At 36.7% G+C, this 26,851-nt stretch overlaps 1 protein-coding gene across 3 annotated transcripts in view; it reads right to left on the bottom strand.

The window, feature by feature from the left end:
* The window catches only part of LOC120417494 (maternal protein pumilio-like), a 242,128-nt gene extending 221,750 nt beyond the window's left edge, over window positions 1–20,378 (bottom strand). The window contains exons 1-3 of one of the 3 annotated variants that reach the window (XM_052709635.1): window positions 20,261–20,378; window positions 13,114–13,998; window positions 7,793–7,976 (exon numbers count right to left, since the gene is read on the bottom strand). In XM_052709635.1, coding sequence (XP_052565595.1) covers window positions 7,793–7,804 — 12 coding nt within the window. In that variant the 5' untranslated portion in view covers window positions 7,805–7,976; window positions 13,114–13,998; window positions 20,261–20,378. Of the gene's footprint in view, window positions 1–7,792; window positions 7,977–13,113; window positions 14,433–20,260 lie in introns of those variants that run through there. The other 2 variants (XM_039579569.2, XM_039579570.2) reach the window with 2 other exon arrangements.
* Window positions 20,379–26,851: the final 6,473 nt, after the last annotated feature.

The following is a 26,851-nucleotide window of genomic DNA, read 5'->3' as shown; positions in this document are numbered from 1 at the left end:
TCCCCTTTCTTCCAGTTCTATCAGCGACGGATGCCAACAAATTCCTCAACACACAAAAACAAACCCCAAAAGATGGCGCCACCGACAAACGCCATCCACGGGCGGTCAATTTGTTCCGGGCCTTACACTTGTGCTCGTTTCTTCTTCCTTCGGCACCAGCACCGGGGCGGAAATTGGAAGAAAAATCAATTATTAGGGGAAGAGGTAGATAGTTAGGTTACACATTATGGAACATCATGCATGCATGCCAAAGAACGCAGACACACACACACATAGGGTGACAACAAGACATGAGTAAAGGGTCCTCTTGTTGCTATTCTTTTTTTTGCGATGGCTTGGCGCAGATCCCCCGGCGGAAACCACCACAGGGAGTTAGCGGTCGGTTCTACGGGGAAACCTTGATGGTTTGACATTTTTTAGGTTTGGACAATCGAGCAAGAACAAGGAGATTTGACAGCTAATCAAACGTCAAGCTATCGGAGTCTTACTGTACTGTGACGGAAAAGAGGAAAAACGGGAGTGCTCTTGTTCCGTCTTTCATTACACACTCGTCGCAATTCTTCTGGTTCTGACTGATGGTCTTTTTACCGGCAGCATAACTTCTTGTTCTTCTTTCCTCTTTTTTTCTTTTTGCCTGTCAGGTTTTTGACATTATAGAAAGGTGTAATCGGGAGTTTTATATTGGCTCTCTCTCTCTGGGTTTTGAAGAAGTGCGATCGGGCAGAAAAGAAAACAAGAACCACAATACCCTCGTGCAGCAACACAGCAAAAAATACCATCACACTCGTTGCAATTTCGCTTGTGGTAGTGTGAGAATCGAGCGTGTACACTGGTCGTACTATGGGTACTCAAACAGAACTTTGAAGAGCCGCCATAAAAAAGGGGTTCTCTCGTTGATGTTGAACATGTGTGTATGCGTCAGGACACCAATACCAGCCGGGACAATGGTTTTATTGACCATCAAACTTTACAACGAATTGAAGCAGCAGCAGCAAAAAAAAAAGCGCTAGAATCAACATTTTCCTTTCGGTTCTGTTCTGAACAACTACTCTTCGTTCGGGCTTCCGAAAGGAAGGAAGAAACAGAAGCAACAGGCAATGGCGTGCTTTGTTGAAGGCAGCGAATCGATCTTGGCGAGAGCGCGAGGCAATAATTGGCCCCTTTTGCATATATGAAGTTATTAGCCAATTTACTGAAGGAAGCTGACTATTTTTTGCTGCTGGTGATGTTGTTGCTTTCCAACGTGCTCGAAATGAGTTCGCAATGCCGCGCAAAATTGGATGATTTCAGGGGATAACCGATGTGAAGGTATTCGGAAATTTGTTGAGGAAAATGCTAGGCTACAGCTACTCGGATTCATTAACTGAAAAGGCTTTAATATTTTTTTCGACTAACAACTTTTTTTAAGTTACATCGCTTGAGGTGTTATTTTTATGCTTGTGTGTGTTCAAATGCGATATCCACCGGCCGGCAGCGAAATTCAGAATGGCAGAGAAAGTCATTGAGCATTTCCCGGCTTAAACATAAAGCAAATTTTGTATTATGCTGCCCTTGAAGGTACCCTTATCATGTCACTGCCGCTTGGAAGGCACACCGACGGCCGGTTCAGAATTTCAAAAAATGGGCTTTCCAATAACCAAAGAAATAATATTAGGATTTTGAGTTGTCAATTTCCATACAAATTTGACAGCCAACCAAACAAAAATAAAATGTAAATATTCAGAATCTTAAAAACAAAACTATAATCATATTAGCGCCTTGAGAAAATTGAGCATGAGCATGAGCATGAGAGACCACCCGTGGTTGTCCTTCTCCGTTGCTGAACAGGACCATAATATCCCATCAGCACAACCGGTCACACGCTTCAACGATCAAAGTTTCCCTTATCAACAGCATGCATGAATGCGCTGAAAAGATAAAACATCACGATCATCAAAACTAGAGCCGGTGCGAATAGGAAACAGTCGTTGGCCACCAACGGCGCCCGCCATGTCAGTTTGTAGATCTCGAGGGAATGGGACGGGAATGTTAGTTAGCACAGGCTGCTACCAAGGGTGGGTTCTATACGATATCCACACCCCCGCGTGTGCCGGAAAACTACTTCTACTTGGGATTTTATTAGTGGGTAAGGGTAATGGCCAGGATTCAACATAGAGGATGATGATGCGACCCAATAATCAATAAATTTTGTTTAATGGTGTGATGTATTATGCATTCTCAAGGCAAACTGTCGGAGTATGCGGATGAGACTATTCCCGGTTATTTGGTGTTGAGTTTAGCATAAATGATTTAATCTTAGACAGCCGGCTGTGGAAAGATAAAACCAACTAAAATGCGAAAACGCGAAACCGCCCGGATCGAAATACACGCACAATCGAGGGAACAACAAAGACGGAAACGGCAACGAAAATCCTGCGCGAGTACCGCGACGCACACCGTTCAAATTCTCCAACGCAACTCCATATTAGCGCCTTGGGAAAATTAACTACTAAAGAAGGTTAATAAAATTAGCTATGCATTAAAAAATTAGGAAATAAATGAAAAAATACAACCAACTATTTGTTTGTCGATATTCACTCTCACCTCAACCTGCCCATGATTTGTTCACTACCTTCATACTCGATGCCCTCTTTATCTCATTGGCAAAAACATTGAGAATAGAAACATAAAAAAACTATTAAAAAAATACAATTAAAAAATATTTTAACCCTTATGTGCAGGGGTGCCAGGTTGCCAGATAAATCTGGCATTGCCAGATTTTTTGAGTACCAATTTGAAAAAAAAAACAATTTTCTATTTCTTCCTTAAATTGTTTTATTGATGCATTTTGTTTATTTTGTAAATCTATTATGTATAAAAAGTGAAAATACACTGTTTTTGAATACAAAATTGCTAATTACTTTGAGAAAAGTGGCTTGCCAGATTTTTTCTAGATTTTTTGCCAGATTTTTTTTTGTTCAGACCTGGTAACCCTGCTTATGTGACCCAAACAATTAACATTTTCGAAAGTAGCCTATAATTTTCAGATCATTTTCCCATCATTAACTAAATACATTTTTTTTTCTAAATTCAGGCCTCAAAGGGTTAAAAACACATTATTTTGATTGAAAAAAAAAATGAAAATCAGGGTTTATTTTTTTAATTGCAAGCAAAAACATTCATCACCATAAAAGGGATTTTTTTTTCTTAAATTTTCCATTTTTTAAATCAAATAACTTGAAACACGATAGCAGTTTTAAATCCTAAAAAACATAAAAAAGAAATATCTGGGGATTCGCGTAAAATCTTGTTTAGTCTACTTTTCGTTTATTTTTGTAGATTTTGATATTCAATTTGAATCAAAATCAAACCATTCACTTTCACAACCCCCGGGTCTTTTGTGGTCTCTATTGCAAGTTTCTGCTCGAACCTAGGAGTTCAAAAGCTTGAATGGGGAGAGCACCCGAACCTATTTTTTACTCCAAGGAACCTTCCACTCCAGGGTTCGAACTGACGACCTTTGGATTGCGGACCGCCGCCAGCGATACCACCGGAGCAGGCTTGGTTTGGTGAGTTGTTTGTACAGTCATCCCACATATTCGGAACACCCACAAATTCGGAACACTTTGATGATAATTTGTCAATAGCATGCCAAAAGTAGCTTTTCTGTCGACCGTACTATTTTTGGACATTATCTTGCTATTTCACTAGTAAAAGTAGTACTTTTTGAGCAAAACACTTCATTCCAAGACTATTTTGTGCAGAGCAGCAAAACACTGCCTCCAAATGACCTGTTTCATAATTGTGGGATGTTATTGTGCCTCCCACAATTGTGGAACACCTGAATTTAACTGATATTTTCACAAAAAAGTTATCAAACCATGTATAAAACATCACTAAGCTTGAGTTTCATTGGTTTCAGTGTGTGAAGTCATTATTTGGTAATAAATATGTACTCCTGGAGAGATCCAAAGTTTGTTTACATTCGTAAGAAAAAAGTGTTCCGAATTTGTGGATTTCAAGGGTCGAAGTAATTCTTCAAAAACTTCATATAAAAGTTAAAATTTGCAGATGTTCGATACAGCATTCGAAAGATCGCAAGAAAAGCTTTCAAATGAAGGTAAAAGCGAATCATTTAGTTCAATTATCGATTTGCTATGATTTTTTGAACATTGGCCGATCTGGAAACCGTTCCGAATATGTGGGATGACTGTACTTATAGCGTGGAGACGACTCCTACCCATCCGTTGGAAGGTTGAAGCAGATGGGAATCGAACCCACGATCTTCCGCTTACTAAGCGGACAGCTTAACCATCCGGCCAAGCCTGCTGCCATGAATATTTGAATATCAATGTTGATAAATGAAGTTGTCAGTATTTTCATATTTCATTTTTTTTTTAATGCAAAAGCCAGATTATTATTATGCATGCTTCACCTTTTATTTTATGCAAAACATTTGAAAAGCCAAATTCTATAAGCATATTTGTAAATGTCTAAATGACAAATGATGAACTATACTTCAAGTGGTAAAAAAAACCCTTTTTAAAGAAAAAAAAACGTTTGAATTTCACTCCAATTCAGTTTTCCAATAAATGAAAACCCTGCTTTATCTTCTTTTTTAATCACTCATACTTGTACTCAACTCAGCTAAAAATAAATAATAGATTTGAATATTGTTAAAAAATGTTTATTTTTTTTAGGAGTTATATTTTCCAATAAGTCATCAATTTTTACCAAAAAAAAAAACAAATTACCAACTTTTTCCTGATTTTTTTTTTTTGCGGATTTTTTTCGACTTCCGGACTTCCCGACTTGAGTGGCCACCCTGTCAGATTTGAAGTTTGACACGGCAAATAACATTCAATCAGGGAAACAAACGTTTCAATGAAAAATCCAATTTAAAAGATGGAACTCAACTCAGATTTTTCAGCGTTCGTCGTTTGTAACAAGAAAAAAAGAAAAAAAATCGAGCCAAACATTTAATTCGAGCACAAAACCGAAAACCGCCGGTCGAGAAAATCGCTGGCAAAAAGTGGACAACTTGTTTCAAACCCTATTTTAAAAAGAAGCTTGGCTGATTGGTATTTTAACTGATGAGACGATGAAACGCATAATTATGCTCAACTCTGCTTTAATACTTCTTAATTTATGTTGATTTTCGCAAATTCAAAAAAAAAATAACAAAATTTCGTTAAAAAAGCTTTTTTTTTAATTTTCCAACAGAGAACTGAAAGGGCTCCTAAGCACTGACACCGGGTTGTTGTTTTGAATGATGTTGATGGGCCCTTTTGTTTAGTTAGAAATAATGAGAAATTTAGTGAAAATTTTGATAATTGGTGAAGTTTTGTGATTTTTTGTGTCGATAAGGTACCGTAAACCGGGGTGACTTAGAATTTCAACTTGTTTTTGGAATATTTTCCAACAGGTAAGGTATTTCTCAAGGGTAAGTTACACAAAGTAAAAAAAGTGTATTTTTAAACAGTGTTTAGAAAAATAGTTACGTTCAAAATTCTTGGTTTAAATTACGGGGTGACTTTGATAGTCATAGTTTATTTTGTTACAATCATATTGAGGATGTTCAAATTTATTTGTACGTCAAATGTACCATCACTAGAGTAGCTGATATAGTTTTTAAGAAAAAAAATCAATGTTTATATTCAGTTAACTAAGTTTGTAAGCATATAAATTTTAGGAAAAATTGTTATAAGTCGGAATTTTGCCTGAAATTTATTAAAACTTGTTTTGATTAGAAAATTATCGATTTATATTACATTTCATACTGAATTCGAAGCACGAAGCACAATCATGACACTTTGAGAATACAAAATGACTTTCATAAACATTTTCCTAACTATAGTTAACTAACTTTTTAAACTTTTCAAATTTTTACGAAAAGTTTTTCTTGAGGTACTTTGATACACTTATCTACCACAGTCAGTACAATTCCATAGCATTCCGTACGTATTTTAATTGTACTCTTCATTTTGCGGAAAAATCGCAAACTTATCAAAGTCACGCCGTTTGACAGTATGTGAAACATAAAAATTCTTCAAAAGTGCACTGAACAGCAGACGCGGGATGGTATTAAATATTGTATTTCTGTAGAAACCCTTGGTTTATTTTTCACCAGACTTTGTTTTGAAGTGAATTAGTGTTAAGAATCTAGGAAACGTTCATTTTATAGCACAAAAAGCTCCTCAACTACGAAAAACTAACGAAAAAGAAAAGGGCACATTTGACCTTTTTTTTTGTTTGGAGTGAACATTGTTATTGGCCCTTTTGTGTTTTCCATTTTTTTCCTAATATTTGCTATAAATCTGAGTTTTTGGAGGGAATGTACTAATGAATGGAATAGTGGAATAATCCCGAATGTTTACGTTTTGGTTGTGTACCCTAATGACATTTTTGGCTCGAAAAAAAAAAGATTTTTAATTAGTTGCAAATATTTTTCAAGGTTTACTGACACCTGCCCAGTAAAAAAATATGTTTAGACAGTTTTCATTCGAATATTGAAAACACAGCGCGTATTTTTTATAAAAACTTTTTTTTGTGAAAACTGAACATAACACTACTAGAGTGTTAGTGCGATGAACTTTCATGATTTTTTTTCAATTGAAATACCTCCAAAAATATTTAAAAAAAAACGCCCATTTATAAGGTCAGACATTTGTGTTTAACACACCTAGTGATGATTTAAAAAGCAGTAAAATAAAGTCTTTTTTCTAAATTTAATACTTAAACTATAACATTACAAATTGTATTTAAAGTATTTGTCTCTCGGCCTTGTTCAAATTCCAGGCCAAATCGTCACAATTTGAAGACAACAAGTATTATACAACGTACTTTATACATCAAAACATTTTTTCTACAGTTAAAAAATGCAAAATAACAATGAACTCATTAATGAATGATAATTTTCTAAAGAAAAAAAAAACCCTCAAGCAGCTGTTCACTCCAAAACACAAGATTCTTCCGTCAACAAATCCCACAGTGCGCGCGGCAGCCCTGCCCGTGTATTCGTTCAGGAAATCATTCCGGGCGCCGCACACACACACACACCCTAGTTCGATGTAAACAAGCATCTCGTCTGAACACCACAAACACTTTTTTTTTTGCCTCTCTCAGTGTCGAACCTCCGCTGGCTGTGAGTGGTACTTTTTTCCCGTTTACAGTTTCTGCTGTGGGAACTCACAATCTACCGACGCACACACACACATGCATGCAAGAACCGACTACGAGAGGCAGCAGATGCAATACGGAACACAACCGGACAACAACACCAATTTCAGTGCTTGGTTTGTATGTATCGTCAAGAGAGACGACCGCCGTAAGAGTGCTTCTTGCCTTCTGGGTTTTGTCCTATCTCAACTATAGCTTCAAGTCCAGCAGCAGCAGCAGCAGCAGTTCCAGTTGTTGACCCTTCTTCTTCTTGCTCGTCTTCTTGCTGTACGCAGCGTGTGTGAGTGTGTGTTGGCACAACTTTTACGTCTTCTTGAGTTGGCCCGGGAATTGACCGCAAAACTCTCAGCTATAAAAATCGCAGATCTTCGTAAACTTGGCCTAGAACTCGTCGCGGACCTCGCACGTCCTCGTGTTCTCACTGCCGTCCACACCTGTCCTTCGCTACGACAACCCCCGACGCGACACCCAAACGATGGAATCGCTGACAAGATCTTCGTTTGGGTGTACACCCAAGTCTACGGTTAGAATTGCTACCAGAAAACTCTAAAAACCCAAAAGTATCGCGCTACAAATCAAACCGAAAGCAAAAAGTATAAAGAAAAATGTGTAGATTCATGAGGGGAGTTCTTACCACGGGATACATACCACTTCCAGATGAATTTTGGTAGCTTTGCGGGCACAGCACTGGCAGTGTTACAACGAGTGAACGCTGTTGATCCCACGGTTCTTAGCCGGGTGCGAGGAGTGTGTTGGATCGTTGCCGCCGCGTTTGCTGGTGGGAAGTGGTCGGTGTCGTTGTCTAGAAGCGGCGTTGTCTATGGGACATGGAAGAGAAACCGGAGAGAGAGAGAAAAGACAACGTTAGTGGGATGTGCAAGAAGCAATAGTTGAGCAGAGTTGCGAAATAGTATTGAGAACTGCGAATCTACTGCATATTATTCTACGAATATTACATTTTCAAACTTAAAATGGCTCTTGTGTTGATAGAGAGGGTGATGAACGGGAATTCATTGGAATTTCATGACTTTGGCAAGCCATGATTCAATATGTTATTCTTGAACAAAAAAATAACTTCTACCCTGATTTGGATGACACAAAATCAACCAAGACAATGTAAGTCGGACTGTTTGTTCACACTTCGTCTTTGGCTCATTTTCATTGTTTTTCTAGAGTTTGACGTATTCAGGCCAATGCAAATTTAAGGTTTTCTATCCCCACTAACTGAAAGACAATCACAGAAAAAGGATCCATTGCTAAAATTAGCAGAAAGAGTTTTTCTGATTTGATTTTGCTAATGTTTCGCTAATCTAGCCATTTCTTTTGCTAAAACAGTAGCAGCTTGTTTAGTTATGTTGGTTTGCCTTTGTAATTTACTGCCACACAGTATATCACATAGTAGCACACATAGAGCGATTCCAGCCCAAATCAGGAATAGAAGGTACTTTTATACTCGACCCTCTCCGATAACAACGAAACTTTGTAGACATGTTACATCGTCCAACAAAATTTCTACGCAGGCCCAACTGGAGTCCCCAGAAACTCGTGCGCTTCGAATTTTTCAAATATATTTAGACAGGGCCGAAAGGTTTGTCTCGAAAGTTTGTATGGAGAATTAGTGCTTAGTGTATTGTAAAGTAGTCTACTATACTCACTGAAGCTATGCGGGTATGTTCCGGGGTCAAAAACCGTCGACCTCTGGCTTGTTACGGTAGTAGACCCACAGATCTTAACTCCAGGGAGATCTTAGATGACCCAGGACATCCAAACACATCAGCAAAGTAGTCTACCATACTCACTGAAGCTTTGCGGATATGTCCCGGGGTCAAAAACCGTCCACCTCTGGCTTGTTACGGCGGTAGACCGACAGATCTTAACTCCAGGGAGTCCTTTGACGACCCAGGACATCCAAACACATCTGGAAAGTAGTCTACCATACTCACTGAAGCTATGCGGGTATGTTCCGGGGTCAAAAACCGTCGACCTCTGGCGTGTTACGGTAGTAGACCCAAAGGTCATAACTCCAGAGAGTCCTTGAATGACCCAGGACATCCAAACACATCTACCATACTCACTGAAGCTATGCGGGTATGTTCCGGGGTCAAAAACCGTCGACATCTGGCTTGTTACGACGGTAGACCCACAATACAATAATATAGCTTTTTGCCTTTCTTACTAAAGAAAGGTATAGGTTTTACTTTATGGCTGGACGTCATTTCCATGTTCGTAAATATGACGATCCAGCATGAATTTAAATCGGAAAAATCGCTAAAAAATCACACTGCATCGATTTTCGACGCTTCGTCACCAAGTCGTCAAGTTGAGCTTCGAATACTGGCGCGAGAATGCTGGCGCATATATTTTGTGGCTCGACTTATACTCGTTTTATAGTAGCTTGTCTACCGATGTTTCCTACAACATGTAAGATATCATAGCTTTTCGATTCCTTTTGCCCTGTCCGTTTTTGCATAACTGTCCAATGTTTATGCAAGAACTTTTGTGACATAGGACATTCATCCGGCAACATACAATTTGTTTCCCATGTGCTCCTAAAATCGCCTTTAAGTAGGCTTCATTTTGCCATGATTTCGTAAGTTTATTTAACAGAGTTTATTGGTTTCCAATAGAAGCTTTCTAAGCTTTTCATCGTTTATATCGTTTTCAAATCTTACTTTAAACATCAAATTCCAGTTCTGCGACCCAATTTTAGTCAAATTTGAATGGTTGATTGCATGTTAAATTAAAAAATGCATTTTTTCAATATTTCATCATCGCCATTTTAGCCGCAATCTTGGATTTACAAATTCCAAATCACTCTCTAGAGTAGTTTAAAGGTCATACTAAAGCAGAGAACGAAAAAGATTTTTTTTTCTTGGTTCGATTATCCGAAGTTTCGGTTATCCGAAGCGAAATTTTGCCAAGGCCTTCGAATAATCGAGTCTGGACTGTATCGTCATCCCTCAAATTCGGAACGGTTTACAGATCGGCCAATGCTCAAAAAATCATAGCAAATCGAACTTAATGATTCGCTTTTGCCTTCATTTTGAAGCTTTTCTTGCGATCTTTCGAATGTTGTATCGAACAACTGCAAATTTTAACTTTCATATCAAGTTTTTGAAGAAAAACTTTGACCCTTGAAATCCACAAATTCGGAACATTTTTTTTTCTTAAGGATGTAAACAAACTTTGGTTCTCTCCATGAGTACATTTTTTTTACAAAATAATAACTTCTGTTTTATGAATGGTCTGATAACTTTTTTTGTGAAAATATCAGTTAAATTCAGGTTTTCCACAATTGTGGGAGGCACAATAACATCCCACCAGTGTTGCGATCCTCACGCGCCCGTGAGCGCTCATTTTTCGCTCATTCGTGAGGAGGAGCGCTGCGCGAGCTAGCTCACGTTTGCTCCGATTTCTTCAGCTCGCGTTTGCCCCACGCTCGCGCTCGCGCTCGTTTTTCGCTCACGGAGCGCTCACTTAGGAAGTATCGCGAATCGAATAGTTTTTCGTTTTTCAGAAAGTTTTTGTTTTTCAATCCTAGTTAAAGTTTGTGCATAAGGCGCAGCATGTCAGTGGAAACATCACTTAGGAACATTTGTTTATATATTAATTGGAATAGCTTATTCTCATTAACTATGTTTTTGAATAATAAATTGGATTCGCAAGGGTCAAATCATATTGGAGACCTACAGTCAGAGTTGAAAATATAAATATTTTCGAATTAATCGGCCTTACCTTAATAATAGTTAAGGTAAGCAGAGACAATTACTTGGGGAAGAATATGAGCGCGTAAACAAAAATGACTGGAAACCTTATAAACTTTCAAAACAATGAATTATTTCGAAAAGATTTATGCTGTGGTAAGTTCGATTAAATGTTTATGCTAGGTTGATTAAAATATAAAATTAAACTGTTTTATATACCTAAACAGTATTTTGACTACTTTTCCAGCGTGCAAGTCAGAATGATCAACCATTAAAAAAGTCATTCCGTTTAGCAAATCGTTCAGTGCTTGGAAACCCCTGATCATTTTTATAAAGTTAATTTTTCTCTTTCTCATTCTAGAAAATAGCGTAAATTGTTGAAACAGTTCTTTTTTTACAAATAAACCTCCAAATTGCTAGTGTTTGAAATAACCCATTTGAATGAAGCAATATAAATTGTCATTGTTTTGTTTTACCACATAAAGGGTGGCTCATCTTCCCCCAAGTAAATTATATTTAACACTTCCGCTAACAAGCCTCTGAAAATATAAATGATTTTTTGAATATGGACATTCTCTAAAATGTTTCGAATATGAGGGATGATTATAATTTTAATAAATTTTACTGCAGGTTTTTTTAAAGGTCCATTAACACAAATTTATTTTTTTTTTGTTTTTTTTTTAAACCGCTTTGGGTCCGGATTCTAAAAACTTGAAATGAACATAATTTGTCTATAATTCAATGTTTTCTACATATCAGTGTATCTCCTCGCGTCAATGATTTTTTTATATTAAGAATGAGTTAGCTCTTTGTTAGCTCACTCAAGAGTGAATTATTCTGCCCCTTGGCTAATTCTGAATTTAAAATAGAACGTATATTTCGGTTCGCCGAATAAATCAATTTCATTGCTTACTTTTGTTCGTTTGACCACTTTCTTGTTTGTTTTTGCTGCCTGTGCTGAGATAGTTCTAGAAACTTTGCATCAAACAGGCAGATGCTTCAACAGGGAAAAACAACTACCTACTTTGGCTCTCCAGCTCACGTGAGCGCAAAATGCTCCGGTGAGCGTGAGCGAGCACGAGCTACCTGATAAAAACTCACGCTCCAGCTGGAGCGAGCACTCCTTCCGTGAGCGCTCGCTCATTCGCAACCCTGCATCCCACAGTTATGGAACAGGCAAATTGGAGGCAGTGTTTTGCTGCTCTGGATAAAATTGTCTTGAAATGATGTTTTTTGTTCAAAAGGTATTAATTTTACTTGTGAAATTGCAAGAGAATGTCCAAATGAAGGTCCTTAAAATAGTAGGGTCGACAGAAAAGCTGCATTTGCCATCTTACTGATTAATTATCACAAAAATGTTCCGAATAAGTGCGATGACTGTATTCGAGTTTTTTTTTTTGAGAATACTAAATTTTTTACAAATCACCGTTTTTTTTTCGAAAGTACTCAAATTTTCAAAATGTGCAATAATGGTATTAAACGAAGTTTGGTTTGCTTTTTTACATTACTAGAGTTTTTTTTTTTAAATACAATATATTCAACAAAATACGGTAGTTTTTTGGATGTTCAAAATTATGCAATATGGGTTTCAAACGAAGCGAAATATTGTATGCTGTTTCACTTTTTTAGACTTTTTTTTTTTTGGATATTACTAAAATTTTCACAAAATACCGCATTTTTTCGAAAATACTCGAATTTTACAAATGTGCAATCGTGGTTTTCGAAAAAAATACGGTGCAAATTTGGTATTTTCCAACAAAAAAAAACTCTAGTAAATTGAAAACGCATACAAAATTTTGCTTCGTTTGACACCACACAGAAAAAAATAATGTAAATTTGGAAGCTGTAATTTTGGAATGTTGAATATTACCTCTTTTATGATGTAATTTTATCTCAATTTAGACTGAAAAAGTGACATTACACCAGAATAGTGGTAAAATTACACATTTCCAGCGGTAAAATTACACCTTTTTTCTGACATAAAAGATGTACCCCTTCCCAGATGTAATATTACCATGATTTTTTTTTCTGTGCACCATTGCAAATTACAATACAATACAAAAACATCCACAACAGTTCGTTCAAACTGCTGTGAATCAAAACAATACCTTCTACAATAAAAAATACTTGCCTTAGATAAAATCTCACTTGGTTAAAATTGGATTTATTTCAGTTATCATCAGACCCCAGCTTATATCACAAGATTCATCCCAAGCCCAACCATCCCCAACGCGGTGTGTTGGACACTTACCTTGCGCAATGTCCGATGTCCGTTTCGAGCTGAGCGTCGCGTTACAAACCGTCGTCGTTGCCGCGCCGCAGCTTATCTTCCTTCTTCACTCACCTTCACGCTTAACTCACTTCTTCCCTTCCCCGCCGTTGCACTTGCACTTAGTGACCTTAACACTCTTGGCTTGGCTATTCGCCGCCGTCGTCGTGGGTGGACCGACTACAAACTCGCGTAGATGTGTGTGTGTACGACGTGTGCAAACGCTGATATTGTTGTTTTCAAACAAAAACCACACAACAAACGCACTGTTGATGTTGTCGTCGCGGCCTGTTTACACACTATCTTCTGCGGCAAGAACCGGTTCCGCAACGGCAAATCCCCGGTAAGTGCACTCTTCTGAAGATGTTATTTCCTCTCTCTCTTCCGGAAGCTGCGTTAGTACAAGCGGATACACGCACAATACTAGTCTTCCTTGGTAGACCGTAATTCCACCCCGGGATCGATTCTTCCTCACACACAATCTTCCGGATGTTCCGGGCAAATCTTCCTGATGCTAATCGCGCCTTGCTCTCACTCTTCAGGTGCTGGAGCTCTTCCAGAGACGGTTCTTCAAGCTCGTTCGCTCGCACGCACACAGACAGGCAACTCGCGGCCACACACACCCTCTGCGCACTGCTGGTCGCCTTCTTCCCCGGGAACGACCCGAAAACTGGAGAGGAGGGCAAAGAACGCAGCAGCAAATTTGGCCACCAGCAAAAAAAAAAAGGCAGCTCTCGAGATTTTCCCGTCGTCGTCGTCTTTATAACTAACTGTACACACACAAACGGTGGCGCTTTTGGCCAGATTCTTCCGGGGAACTGAGCTTCCGGGGAATATCCGGAGAATCTTCACCGTAAGAGGTTTAAACTAGACAAAATAACCGGAAATGGTTAGTAACTGCACAGGAAATTGCTTTGTCGAAGGGGCCCCTCACTATTTACACACGACCTCGGCCAACCCCCGGGTTCCGGAACGCGCACGGCGGAACCTCCTCTATGTACAACCCCACACACACACACAATATCCTACAAAGAATTTTCAGCTTTTTGCTTCCACTTTTCCCCCTGCTCAGTGCCGGATGTACAACGGGGCCCAAAACACTATTCTACACTTTTTACACGCTCCGCGGCCGACTCTCGAAACTTTCGGGAACATTCACGACGACGATTCCAACGATTCCGGGATGAGGAGGACACACGGTGTTACGCCATTTGTTTTTTCGCGACCCGACACCGAGAGACACACGAACGACACACCACGGCTCTTCTTCACTCTGGGCTGCTGCTGTACATACAGGAGACCGAGGCGGCTGTAGTCTGACACGGACGGAACGGAACACGGTCCGGGGAAGGAGCGCAAAGCGGAGAGTGTGAGTGGTTTGTCGGGTTTGAGGTCTCTCGCGAGAAAGACAGCGATCGTCACTCAGAGAGGCGAGAACCCGCAGAACTAGCGGAACTCGAGTTTTATCGGTGAGCAGTGGTGCCAGATGTGGGGTGAGGAGATGAAGATAATTTTGAAGACTAATATTTAATTTTTCTTAAAACATTTTAAACATTGTGTTAAGTTGTACAGCAGCACCCAGATTTCTGTTACAGAAATTTTAGTATCTTCAAAACTACGGGAACTATCGATATAATTTTCTATTCAACCACTAAATTACTGTCTTTATAGTTATTTACAACAAAGTTTGACTATTTTTACAATCAGATTCTTGCAGGATTGGGTCCGTAAGTTTGACAATTTTGGAATAAGAACACGCAGAAAAAAGTTTTGTAGAATCAGCCTGTACGAGGTTTGAATCAACAAAATTTTTGTTGAATATAATCAACGCCGATTTTGCGTTGAAACAAACCTTGACTTTATCGATTACACAAAAGTCTTTTGTTGTTTTGAAAAAGCTGCTTTGATGTTTAGCGTTGATTCAACAAAAAAATTGATTTTCAAATCAACAAAACGTTTTGTTGATTCAAATATGCCTTATTTTTCTGCGTGAAGAAAACAACTTCCTGGACTCACAATCCAAAAGGTCGCCATTTCGAATCCCACGGTCGGCACTCAAACCTTTTTTTGAGCGTACTTTTCATAAGCGTCCAAAGCAACGGGAAAGCAAAGCAGAAGTTCTGAAGACTCCTTTCAAATTGTTTTACAAATCTGGAGTTTTTTTTTTGAAAAGGTCCAATAAACCAAATTTTCAGCTCTTGCTTTTTGGGTGTTTTTTAATACCCCTGACTCAAAGCGGTTTCAAAAACACCCAAAAAGCAAAAACTGGAAATTTGGTTTATTGGACCTTTTCAAAAAAAACTCCAGAAATTATCGATTGTTTTGCTGTTAACAGCTTTTTTGAAACCTATAGAATACCGTGCACTAAAATTTTAGCCCGAATTTAAGCGAGAGATTTCTAATCAGCCTTTAACAGTGCGTTAATTTTAAAATTCTAATATAAAAACGTTACTTAATCCACCCTTAAGTGGTTGATGCCTTCCTCACATTTAAAGCGCAATGCTATCCAAAATAGACACAAAAGGGCGGACCTTTCAGTGTTCTATCAATTTGACTCATTATTCATACCATTAGATAGAGTAGTCAGATCTTCATAAACCAGCGCACTTATGTGCTCATAACTTTTGATAAGTTTGTCAGATCTTCAATGTTTTGTACTCGTTAGAAAGATTTTTGGATTACCGTAAAACGGGGTGACTTTGATAGCCGGGGTGACTTTGATAGGATCGCGATTATTCCGCAAAATGAAGAGTACAATTAAAATACGTATGGAATGGTTTAGAATCATACTGACCGTGGTAGAGAAGTGTTCAAAGTACCTCAAGAAGAACTCTTCATAAAATTTTGAAAAGTTTAAAAAGTTAGTTATTTATAGTTGAGAAAATGTTGATGAAAGTCATTATTTTAAACTTCTCATATTGTCATGATTTTCTCAATGAACATTATTTAGAATCGGTAAACGGAATGCATTTTCGGATTCATTGCACAATTTTCCACTAGGAGAAGGTTAAATAAATTTATAAATAATAAATATATGTGTTTATGAAACACAATTTAAAAAAAATCTCCAAATTTCTAGGTTATTTCAGTTCAACAAATTTCATGTTTAAGGCTAGTATGCAGACCGGAAGGAAAGGGATCAAGAAACAGCTTTACGAACATCAGAACTAAGGAGAGGGAGCGATTTCTTGGGGCTTTTCTTCACCCTCTCTGACTTGCTTGCGCTGCCGCTGCTGCCCATTTGATTTTTTTCTTGACCGATTCCTTCCGATGTGCGTACCTTACAATAATGTGAAAACTTGTGATTCGTGCTTCGAATTCATTAAAAAATGCAATATAAATCAATAATTTTATAAACAAAACGATTTTAAAATTTTTTTGCAAAATTCCGAATTTTTAACAATTTTAATTAAAATTTAAACGTATTTTGTTAAAAAGCTTATAAACTTAGTTAATTAAATATAAACATTGATTTTTTCTTTAAAACTATACTAGCTACTTTAGTGATGGTACATCTAACGTACAAATAAAGTTTGAACATCTTAAATATGATTTTAACAAGAAAAACTATGACTATCAAAGTAACCCCGGAATTTAAACTAAGAATCTTTGACGGAACTATTTTTCTAAAAACCATTAAAAAACCTTTTTTAGCAAAATAGTGCATGGACTTTGTGTGGCCTACCCCAGTACATGTTTTAAAAATAATAATCTTGAGAAAAACCTTACCTGTTGGAAAATATTCCAAAAACAAATTGAAATCCTATCAAAGTCACTCCGGTTTACGGTACCTATCCAACGATAGGTCGCATTTTAGATCCGGACAACGTTTTTATCAAAATATCTGAGATCCGACCTCCAAAAAGTGCAAAAATAACAATTAAGTGCTTATAATTTTTGATAGGATTGTCAGATCTTCAATTTTTTTAACTCGTTGGAAAGGTCTTTTAAATACCTTTCTGAAAATGTATAGTGATGGGATTTCTTTCAAAAACCACCCTTTTTACAATTTCCGAACTTTTGCTAAAATCGTTTTTTAGCATAACTTTTGAAGTACTTAACTAAATTCTATAAATTTAATTTATGGGACCCCAAGACGGAACGAATGGGACCAAACAGACTAAATCGGTTGAGCCAGTGCCGAGATAATCCAGTACAAATGTGTTTGATCAACATCCCACCACACACACAGACGATATCTCAACACTGCCTTGACCAAATCGGCTCAAAATTTCGGTGAAGACTCGTTAAACCAGTCCTGTGTGCATGACGAAGACCGATTTTCAAAAAAAAATATTTTAAAAAAAGATAAAAATATTGTTCTGTTTTTCATATAAAAAATCGTCAGTTTTTGATTTTTGTATTTTTTTAAAAAGTAAAATTTCAAAATCGGGCTTTGTCATGCACACGAGATATGTCTTGGGAGTCTTTACTCCAAATTTCAGCCAATTTGGTTCATCCCATCTCGAGATATCGTGGCACCCGTAAATCAACTCGGTGTTTCGAAAAAAACACTCAGAAAGTTTGACAGTCCGCTTTGCGCACGGCAAAATGTTGAGCCTAAAATCGTCTCTAACTCAGTTTAATCATGGAATATCTTCATGAATGTTTCAGAAGTGATTGAAAATCATCTTTTTAATGGTTTCAATAAATTTTCTGTAATATGAAATTTTGTGATTTTCTACATGTATGTAACCCCTTAAATGTGTTATATTTAGGCTAAATGATCCTAAATATGAAAACGAAAATAAAATGTTTTTGATTCCCCTATCCGAAATAAAGTATTAGCGACTTCGAGGAGGAAGCCAAAAAAGTGAGGCTATGTAAAGGCTGGCAAATATTAACAACAACTGTGTGACGACACTAAAAACAGTCACTCCTTACATTCAGAACAGTTTAACAGGTCACCCAATGTTTTAATAATTATAAAATAACAATCGATAATTTGACATAATGGTTCGCTTTTAACTTCATTTGAAAGCTTTTCTTGTGTTCTTTTGATTGAATGACTGTACATTTTTACGTTTTTTAACAAGTTTTTGAAGAAAAACAGTAACCTTTGAAATCCACAAATTCGGAACACTTTTTCTTGCGGATGTAAACAAGCTTTGGTTTTCTTCAGGAATGCATTTTTTTACAAAATAATGACTTAAAGCAATGGACTCAACAAAACTCAACCTTTTAAAAAAATTTATGAATTGCATGATTTTTAAAAATTCAACTATCAGTTAGTTTCAGGTATTCCACAATTGGGTACTAAAGCCCTATGTAAATTTTCATGTACAACGGTAAAAAACAAGATTAAAAACCATTTCTGATCACTTTTTTTCATTTTTATGCAAAAAAAAGTTATCGACAAGACAACATTTTTTCGATGGATCAACTATGGTCCCCTTGGAACGAGCTGTCAAGTAGGACCTTTTCTGTCAAGAAGGACCGCGAGGTTAATTTTTCAAAATTGATTTAAAAATCCATTTTAAACTCTTTGTGGTCGTACAAAGGGTCATTGTACTCAGAAAAATAAGCTTTATCGCTGTAAACAATAATATCTGCAATCTAAGCATCATTTTAGGACCCAATTAAGTTCTGAAATTAAGCTTAAATCGTTGAAATTTGTTTTTCATTCAAATGGAAAAAGTTATCAGAAATGGTTTTTAATTGCGGAGACTCCTACCCTGGAATGACTTAACGACGTAACAACAACTAAGGCCAGGACCGACGTTTACTTCCCCATCCTATGGAAGGCTCGAGCAGATAGGAATCAAACCCATGATCATCCGCTTACAAAGTGGACAGCGTAACCATTCGGCCAAGTCTGCTGCCGTAAATCCATGCCTCCCTCATTTTGATGAAATTTTGACAGATCAAGTTGATTCTAACGCCGGCGCATTTAAGCTTGCGCGTAGAGGGTGACGATTCTCGAAATTTTCAAATTCGATCTTGAACATCGAACATTGAACGTCCAATTTTTCAAATAATGTTCTGATTAGTTTATATAATTTTGCTTCAATATTTATAAGTTCAAAATTTCCCGCGAGTCTCGGCCTAATTTCGTGGGAATGGTCTTCGAAAAATGCTCGATTTCCCGTTTTTTTTTTCGGGAATTCCCGTTTATTAATTTGGTTATCTTAAAAAAAACTCTACACATAAATTTTAATATACTAAGTTAAACATAATTTTATTATTCTACATGTTTTTCAACTACTAATAACTTTTCAGGATGTAGTTTTACAGATTTAGTATCTTCGACAAAGTTGAAGAGCATCAAATCTTAATGAGAATCTCACTTTTGGGAATGTAAATATTTCGAATATTAATATAATATTATGCAAAAAAAAACAGTAAGAAAATAGGGATTTCCAAACATTTATCCCATTTTTCCCATACAAACTTCAACATCGAATATCAATGGGTAAATAATGACTGATTTTGCTAATATTTGGCCCAAAATCCTTAAATAGCTGAAAAAAACAAAATTCAGCTAGTTTAGCAAGGTTTTGAAAATTCTTAGCATTTAATTTAAAGCTTTTATTTATTTATTTTTTTAAGAACGGCTCTGTCTCACGTCTAGCTGGATTGATTTTTTCCCGATTATCCATAAATTTCAAAGACTTCCTTTTTTTTAAGACCGATTCTTAGATGTTTTGATCAAAACTATCCAGTGACCCGTTATTACATGGACCGAAAGACAAATGACAAACTGTTCGATTTAACCAAATTTTATAAAGATTTTAAGTCCCTTTGTAACTACGCATAACAAAAATTAACCATTACTTACAACACTGGCCCGCGTTGACCTGCACCACTCACACTCACCACTCTCACCGCGCTCAGCAGCAGCAGAGTGTACTGACCTGCGTGCCGATTAAAACTTGCCCACACTCACACACTCTCACCTCGGGAAGAAGCACAGAGTCGCGGAACAAGCAACGAGCAAGCCTTCGCGTTGCGTGTGTTTGCGTGCAAGCGTCGTCCGTCCCCGGTCGCTCACTCTCTCAGAACGCGCAACTCACCAAAAAAAAATCCGGCGAAATCGTGTTTTCTGAGCCCCCCAGACAAAGCAATTTTTGCCAACTTTTCCGGCACTTTTCCGCCCCGATTCCACACTCCCCCCACGACCCGCACTCACAACTTGATTATTTTCACTATTTACAACACTTTGGAACGGTTATCCGTCGGAAATCGGCCAAAGATGAACGCTAATTACACCAATAAATGTACATTTTCCGTGTCTTCTGCCGAAGTGTGTGCCGAAGAGTGACTGCGAAAGAGACTGAAGGGAAGTTGGAGTGAGTGCACAGCAAGCCTTCGGTTGGTTTGAGCGGTGAGTGCTGCTCTCTCCCGCTCTCTCTGCGATTTGCGGCGGTCATCGCTCTTTTTCTCTCGTGTCCGTGACAGGTGACGTTGACGGGGGGCACTTTGGTGGGCCTGACAGATTTGGTTTGAGAGACATGCAAAGATTACGTAGCTTCAAAAATCTGGACTTAATTTTCATTAATGGAGCACCCGCAGTCGAGCAGTTTTTGACAGTTCGCTCCATAAGAAATACATTGTAGAAAAAAGCAAAAACTGCTCGAATGGAAGTGCTCCATTCCTGCAGATGGGGCAAAGCATCGAAGAATGGCGATTCAAATTTTCGCTGTTCGGTTAAGGCTGGTATGCAGATCGGAAGGAAAGGGGTCAAGAAATAGCTTTACGAACAGTAGAACAAAGGAGAGGAAATGATTTATTGGGGCTTTTCTTCACCAGTCCAAAGAAATCGCTCCCTCTCCTTTGTTCTGCTGTTCGTAAAGCTGTTTCTTGACCCCTTTCCTTCCGATCTGCATACTAGCCTTTATATAGGAATGCAAACATAAAATTGAATTTACCGCTCTTAGAAAAACTATTGGGAAAAAATCAAGTAGTATAAGTGTAAACTTTATGCCCTCTATAAATTAACACAATAAAAAAAAATTAAAAAAATATTGTTGATAGAGCATCAAAAGTTTACAAAAGATCAGCTCGAATTTTTGCTCAAAACAGAATTCGCATACATAACCTCAAAGAGCGGAAATTTCAATCGTCATATTTCGCTCTGTTCTATTACTCAACACTAGGTGTCGCATATCGTTTGGCTCTTGAACGCCAATAATCAAATATGGATTATATTTACATTTAAATTTTAAAATATTTAAATTTCCATGTTTATATTTTTTTAAATTTTTTATCTTGATTTTTTCACGATTAACGGAATAAAAGGTGATTTTTAACTTGACCCTCTCCGATATCAATGAAACTTTGTAGCAGTGTTGCGGCCCTCACGCGCCAACACGCTCGTGAGCGCTCATTTCTCGCTACTATTTTTCAGCTCATGTCTGCTCGTTGCTCGTGCTCGTAATTCGCTCATATGTGCGCTCTTTAAAATATCACTAGGTTCAATATCCAATTTAAAATATCATCGACAATATCTGTTAAATCTTTAACTCGATCTCGTTGTTGGTAAATCCAAACTGGAGAGCTTTGTGGCTTTCTTAGGCAATAATACAATGCATTGTAGGATTAATAACATGTTTGTATTGCTAAACGTGGTATTAGACTATGACAAACAAACTCGCTCTTTGTTTTAAAAACAAGTTTTACTTTTAAAAAGGTCTGTAAATTGATAACTATCCGAATTTTATAGTTAGGACCTAATTATAGAAATTTTGGAATATTTTTATTGTAAAGATTAGAAAATTTCGCCAAAATTCCTTTTTTTAACATTGAAAATCGTCAGTTGAAAATTGCAAGCCCATTAGGTGACAAAAACATTTTCATCGATTCGAATTCTTTGTGAGGCTGTATTTCAGAATCTATTCGATTTTCAATGTTGCAGAGAGCAAATTTTAGGAAATGTTGTCAGCTAGTCAAAAATATTACCGGATGCTTTTCTTTTAACAAGCATTTTTTTAATGCAAAAAAAAACGAAAATGTATACTTAAAAATAAGCTATAACTGGGGAACGATAAATTTTATCATAAACATTTAAAAAGAAGGGGAAATTCTCGTTTGTTTGGCTGGTAAAGCACTCGCTCCTAACTCCATCCAATTTGCTGATTTTTACTATTTAAACAACTAATTTAGCAAATCTTTTGATAGAAACTTGCTTGCTCACTTCTTATTGAGCTATTTATCACATGATTTCAATGGAAAACGCTTTTAATGAGCTGTAATTGAATGCCAAAGTGCTGATATGGCAACATTAGAGGCACGCTGGAATTGGATGCTGTTTCCCTAATTCAACCATATCTTGTTCAATTTTCAATGCTTTCACAAAGAATATATTTTATGAAAATGTAGTAAGTTTCAAAATATGAATGAATGTACTAAAAATTGTTCGCAAAATACCGTATTTTTTCGAAAAAACTACAAATTTCATAATTTGCAATTTGGGTATCAAACGAAGCGAAATTTTGTATACTTTTTTCACAAAATAAAAATGTTTAAAAAATGCCGTATTTTTCGAAAATGCTCAAATTTTCCAAATTTGCAATATGGGTACCAAACGAATTGAAATTTCGTATGAGTTTTTTTTAAATACAAAAAAAAATCACAAATTACCGTATTTTTTCGAAAATGCTCAAATTTCCAAAATATTAAGCGATGCGACATTTTGTATGACTTTTCATTTTAATAAAGTTTTTTTTTTTGAAAATACTCAAATTTTTACAAAATACCGTTTTTTAAGTACTAAAATTTTCAAAATTTGCAATAAGGGTATTGAACAAATTAAAATTTAGTATGCTTTTAATTTATTAGAGTTTATTAAACACTACAATTTTCACAAATAATTGAGTATTTTTCGAAAATACTCTAATTTTCTAAATATGCAAACGAGCATCAAACGAAGCGAAATTTTGTATGCTTTTTTCACAAAATAAAAATGTTCAAAAAATGCCGTATTTTTCGAAAATGCTCAAATTTTCCAAATTGCAATATGTGTACCAAACGAATTGAAATTTCGTGTGAATTTTTTTAAATCCAAAAAAAATCACAAATTACCGTATTTTTTTTCGAAAATGCTCAAATTTCCAAAATATTAAGCGATGCGACATTTTGTATGACTTTTCATTTTAATAAAGTTTTTTTTTTGAAAATACTCAAATTTTCACAAAATACCGTTTTTTTAAAGTACTCAAATTTTCAAAATTTGCAATATGGGTATTGAACAAATTAAAATTTCGTATGCTTTTAATTTATTAGAGTTTTTTTAAACACTACAATCATAGACTAATAAAAGACTACACAGTGGGCTCTGAACCATGACTCAACCTTTTTATGACCCCTCGGCACGGCCGGTTCACTGTCAAAAAATGACAGATCGAAATGTCATCAACTGGCAACTCTGACTTTTACATGACATTTCGAGGAATGTTATTGTTTGTGTTTTTGTTTTGATCCCAAGTGAAATCCCGAGGGCGGTCGAATTTCTAGCGATTCACATTCCGCGTGTCTGCTGAACGGTGGAAACGCCTACGCTTGAAGGCCATTTCGGGATTCGAACGGCAACAAGGGCCTCACAATCTGTTAATCATCACCCTCTCCGAAAACGACCACGTGAACACCGTCGGGTTTGCCAAGCAAAGTCGGCGTATCTAGAGTCAAGACGTGGGCCGCCTCCGTTTGATATGGCCGGGGAAAACCCGACCTCCTCCAACCCGAAATCGTCACCCTAAAAGGCAAGAAAGTTCATGCAGACGCCATCTGGGCCTCGACGTACCTCCACACGGCCAAGATCTTTGCCCTGAACTGCCAACTTGGCATTCCGAACCTCAGCAATAACGTTGCGGATACTTTTTATCATGCACTTGAATATTTATGTTCAATAAATTGATTACAAACATTTTCGACTTAATCTAGATAAATTGTTTTTTTGTTCATTCTGGATGTTTTTCATCAGCTTTGGAATAACCTTCTTCAGCAGCTCCGTGTTCGTAGTCGTTCATCTTGGACAGACCAAGGCTCTTCTCGAGACTGTTCTTGCCCAGCAGCAAGCGGCTATGAGAAGTAAGTGGCTCTGGGCCAGAGCGAGGGCAAAACAGTCTCCGGCACTGGCCATGGCTATGAGGACCTCTTGAATGCGTTCCGTCAGGGCGGCAATCTTGTTCTTGGGAAGCTCTGGGATGCACTGGGATGATGGTCTCGCCGGAGTGACCTCCGATGACCGGAATGTTGACCCGTCGATGTCGACAACCTCACCGATGAACGTGTTGGCACGGATAATTTCCAGCGTGGAAATGCCTAACACGCGCCTAGTGTCCAAAACTCCGACCTTGGGTAGAGTGTCGCAGGCAATCGGGACCACCGAGTTGACCGGATTTGAGATGATACCAATCATCCGGCGGTGAGGTCGTCGGCGATCTGTTGAACAGATTTATTTGCTGCCTGCTGCCTTGATTGCCAAACAAAACAAAACCAAACAAGATGCGCGCGTAAATCAGCACAAAACAGAATCGAAAAAGGCCAGCGCTGCCAGGTTGATCTGTCATACAAGGGGCGAGCCGATGCGGTTCAACGTAGTACCCGCGGTTCACAGCTTATGAGTCATATTTTTTGGAAAATTTTGTTCGGAGTGTTTAGTCTTTAATTAGTCTATGCTACAATTTTCACAAATAATTGAGTATATTTCGAAAATACTCAAATTATCAAAATATGCAAACGGGCATCAGCGAAATTTTGTATGCTTTTACACATTATTAGAGTTTTTTGGAAAATACTAAAATATTGACAAATAACCGTATTTTTTCGAAAATACTAAAATTTTTAAAATGCGCAATATGGTTTTTTTAATAAAATTTTTTTATTAGGTCTTTTTCGGTGCTGGGACCCCCCCCCCCCCCTTCAAAATTGGCCCGAAAAATCAGGGGGCAAAAAAATATTTTTACAATAAACTTCAAAATTTCAATGAAAATTCAAGTGCAACTAGCTGAAATCAAATTAAAATACATTCTTCTGCGTTTAAAATCATTTTTAGCATGTTTGGGTTTATTAAAAAATCTTAAGATTTTTTGAAAATTTTCGATGCAAAATCTTTTTTTTTCGATACATTTTTTTTTGTCAGATCTTAGATTTTTTGAAAACTAATGATTGCAAAACAACTGAACTAGTGTAAAATGCATTTTAAAACACGTTTTTCATTTAAATGTCAAGACTATGGCTTGTTATTTAAATTTTTATATTTTTTTTTATTTTTTTGCCCCCCCCCCCCCCCCCCCTCAACCTCGGCCAGGACCGAGGGACAAAAACTTTTTTAAATATTTGCATCGGCCTTATGAATTCTGTTTTTTTTTTTTTATTTCAAATGGTTGAATTCCAGATTTCTTATTTTTTAATTTTAATATTACGTTTCGCTTTCAGACGGAGATTTTAGCAAATTTCTAAGTGGATTTCGTCATGTTGTGATAATTGGGAGTAGATTCAATTCTACCTGAATCAGAGTGGCAACAGAATTTTGTTTTTTTTTTCAATAAACTAAAAATTTAAAAAATATTTTTTTATAGTGAAAAAACATAAAAAATCTAAAAAGTTTCATAGTTTCATTTTTTTTAAAATTCTGTAATTTTTTGAATTTTGTTATTTTGATTTTAATAAAATTGGTATTTTTTTGAATTGTTAAGCAGATGTTTTAAAAATAATGAGTTGTAATGCTATGTTTAATTAATATAACAAATCTCAATACATTAAAAAAATCGCTCCTTGAAGATTATTTCAAAGTTTCGTATGAAAAAATAATTTTTAGAAGAAACTTCTTAGAAATTGATGTTTTCGCACTCAACGAAAAAGATTGAATTTATTTAATTTCTAACAATATTTTCCTTTGTAGTTTGAAAGAAATTCTATCGTTCTCAATTATTTTGTTTATCAAAATTGCTATCCGCGCCAAATCCGCGCGATACGCGCCATCCGTAACAACTCTGGAAATGGTTAAATTAATCGATTTTAGAAAGATTTTAAAATGAGTTATCGTCCATTATCGGCGCTAAAGATTATCGCCGATAGATCTATCGAAATAACGATAACGACAGATTATCGTTATAGTCACGACGATAACGGTAGAACTATCGTTATCGAACCTCGATAATGTTAACGTTGACAACCTTGTTCCGAAGAAATACACTTAGAAAAAAAGTTGTTTTAAATCGAAAAAATTTGTCAATTAAATTTCAATAATAATTTTCAGCTGCAAAATCAACTGCAAAATTTTTATCTGTTTCAAGTGCGCTGTTTTTAAGTTACATGCAACATCATGAAAACGTCATTAAGGGCAAGCGCCCCTGCAAAAACTATTTTCTAAAAGCTTTAAATATAAATTTTGTTTGGCGAAGTAAAGGACTGAAATCCATCAAAACCATAATATTCAAATTAAAGTTAGAGAAACTTTCACGATAAGTTAGTCATCAATATAAAAAAAAACATTTTCGTTGGATTTTTACGAAATAATTTATTTGATTATGATTTGAATTTGTTATGCTCATTCTAAATTACTTTACTGCAAAGGATTACGCACTCCTGTTACCTATAAATCGCATTATTATTTCTTTTGTTTTATCATCATTTTCAATCAACTGTGTTTTGTGTTTCATTTTTTTCTTTTCTTCTGTTAGTTTAAGTCGGTAGCACTACAAATTTTCTGCTTTTTTTAATGCATGTGTTGTGGTTTTTATTCTTCTTTCTTCCGCTGCCGCGCGAACAACGAACTGTA

This window comes from Culex pipiens, chromosome 3, assembly GCF_016801865.2.
Source record: "Culex pipiens pallens isolate TS chromosome 3, TS_CPP_V2, whole genome shotgun sequence".
Taxonomy (NCBI): Eukaryota; Metazoa; Arthropoda; class Insecta; order Diptera; family Culicidae; genus Culex; species Culex pipiens.
The sequence above is the reverse complement of the archived record's forward strand: the minus strand, read 5'-3'. Positions and strand labels throughout refer to the sequence as shown.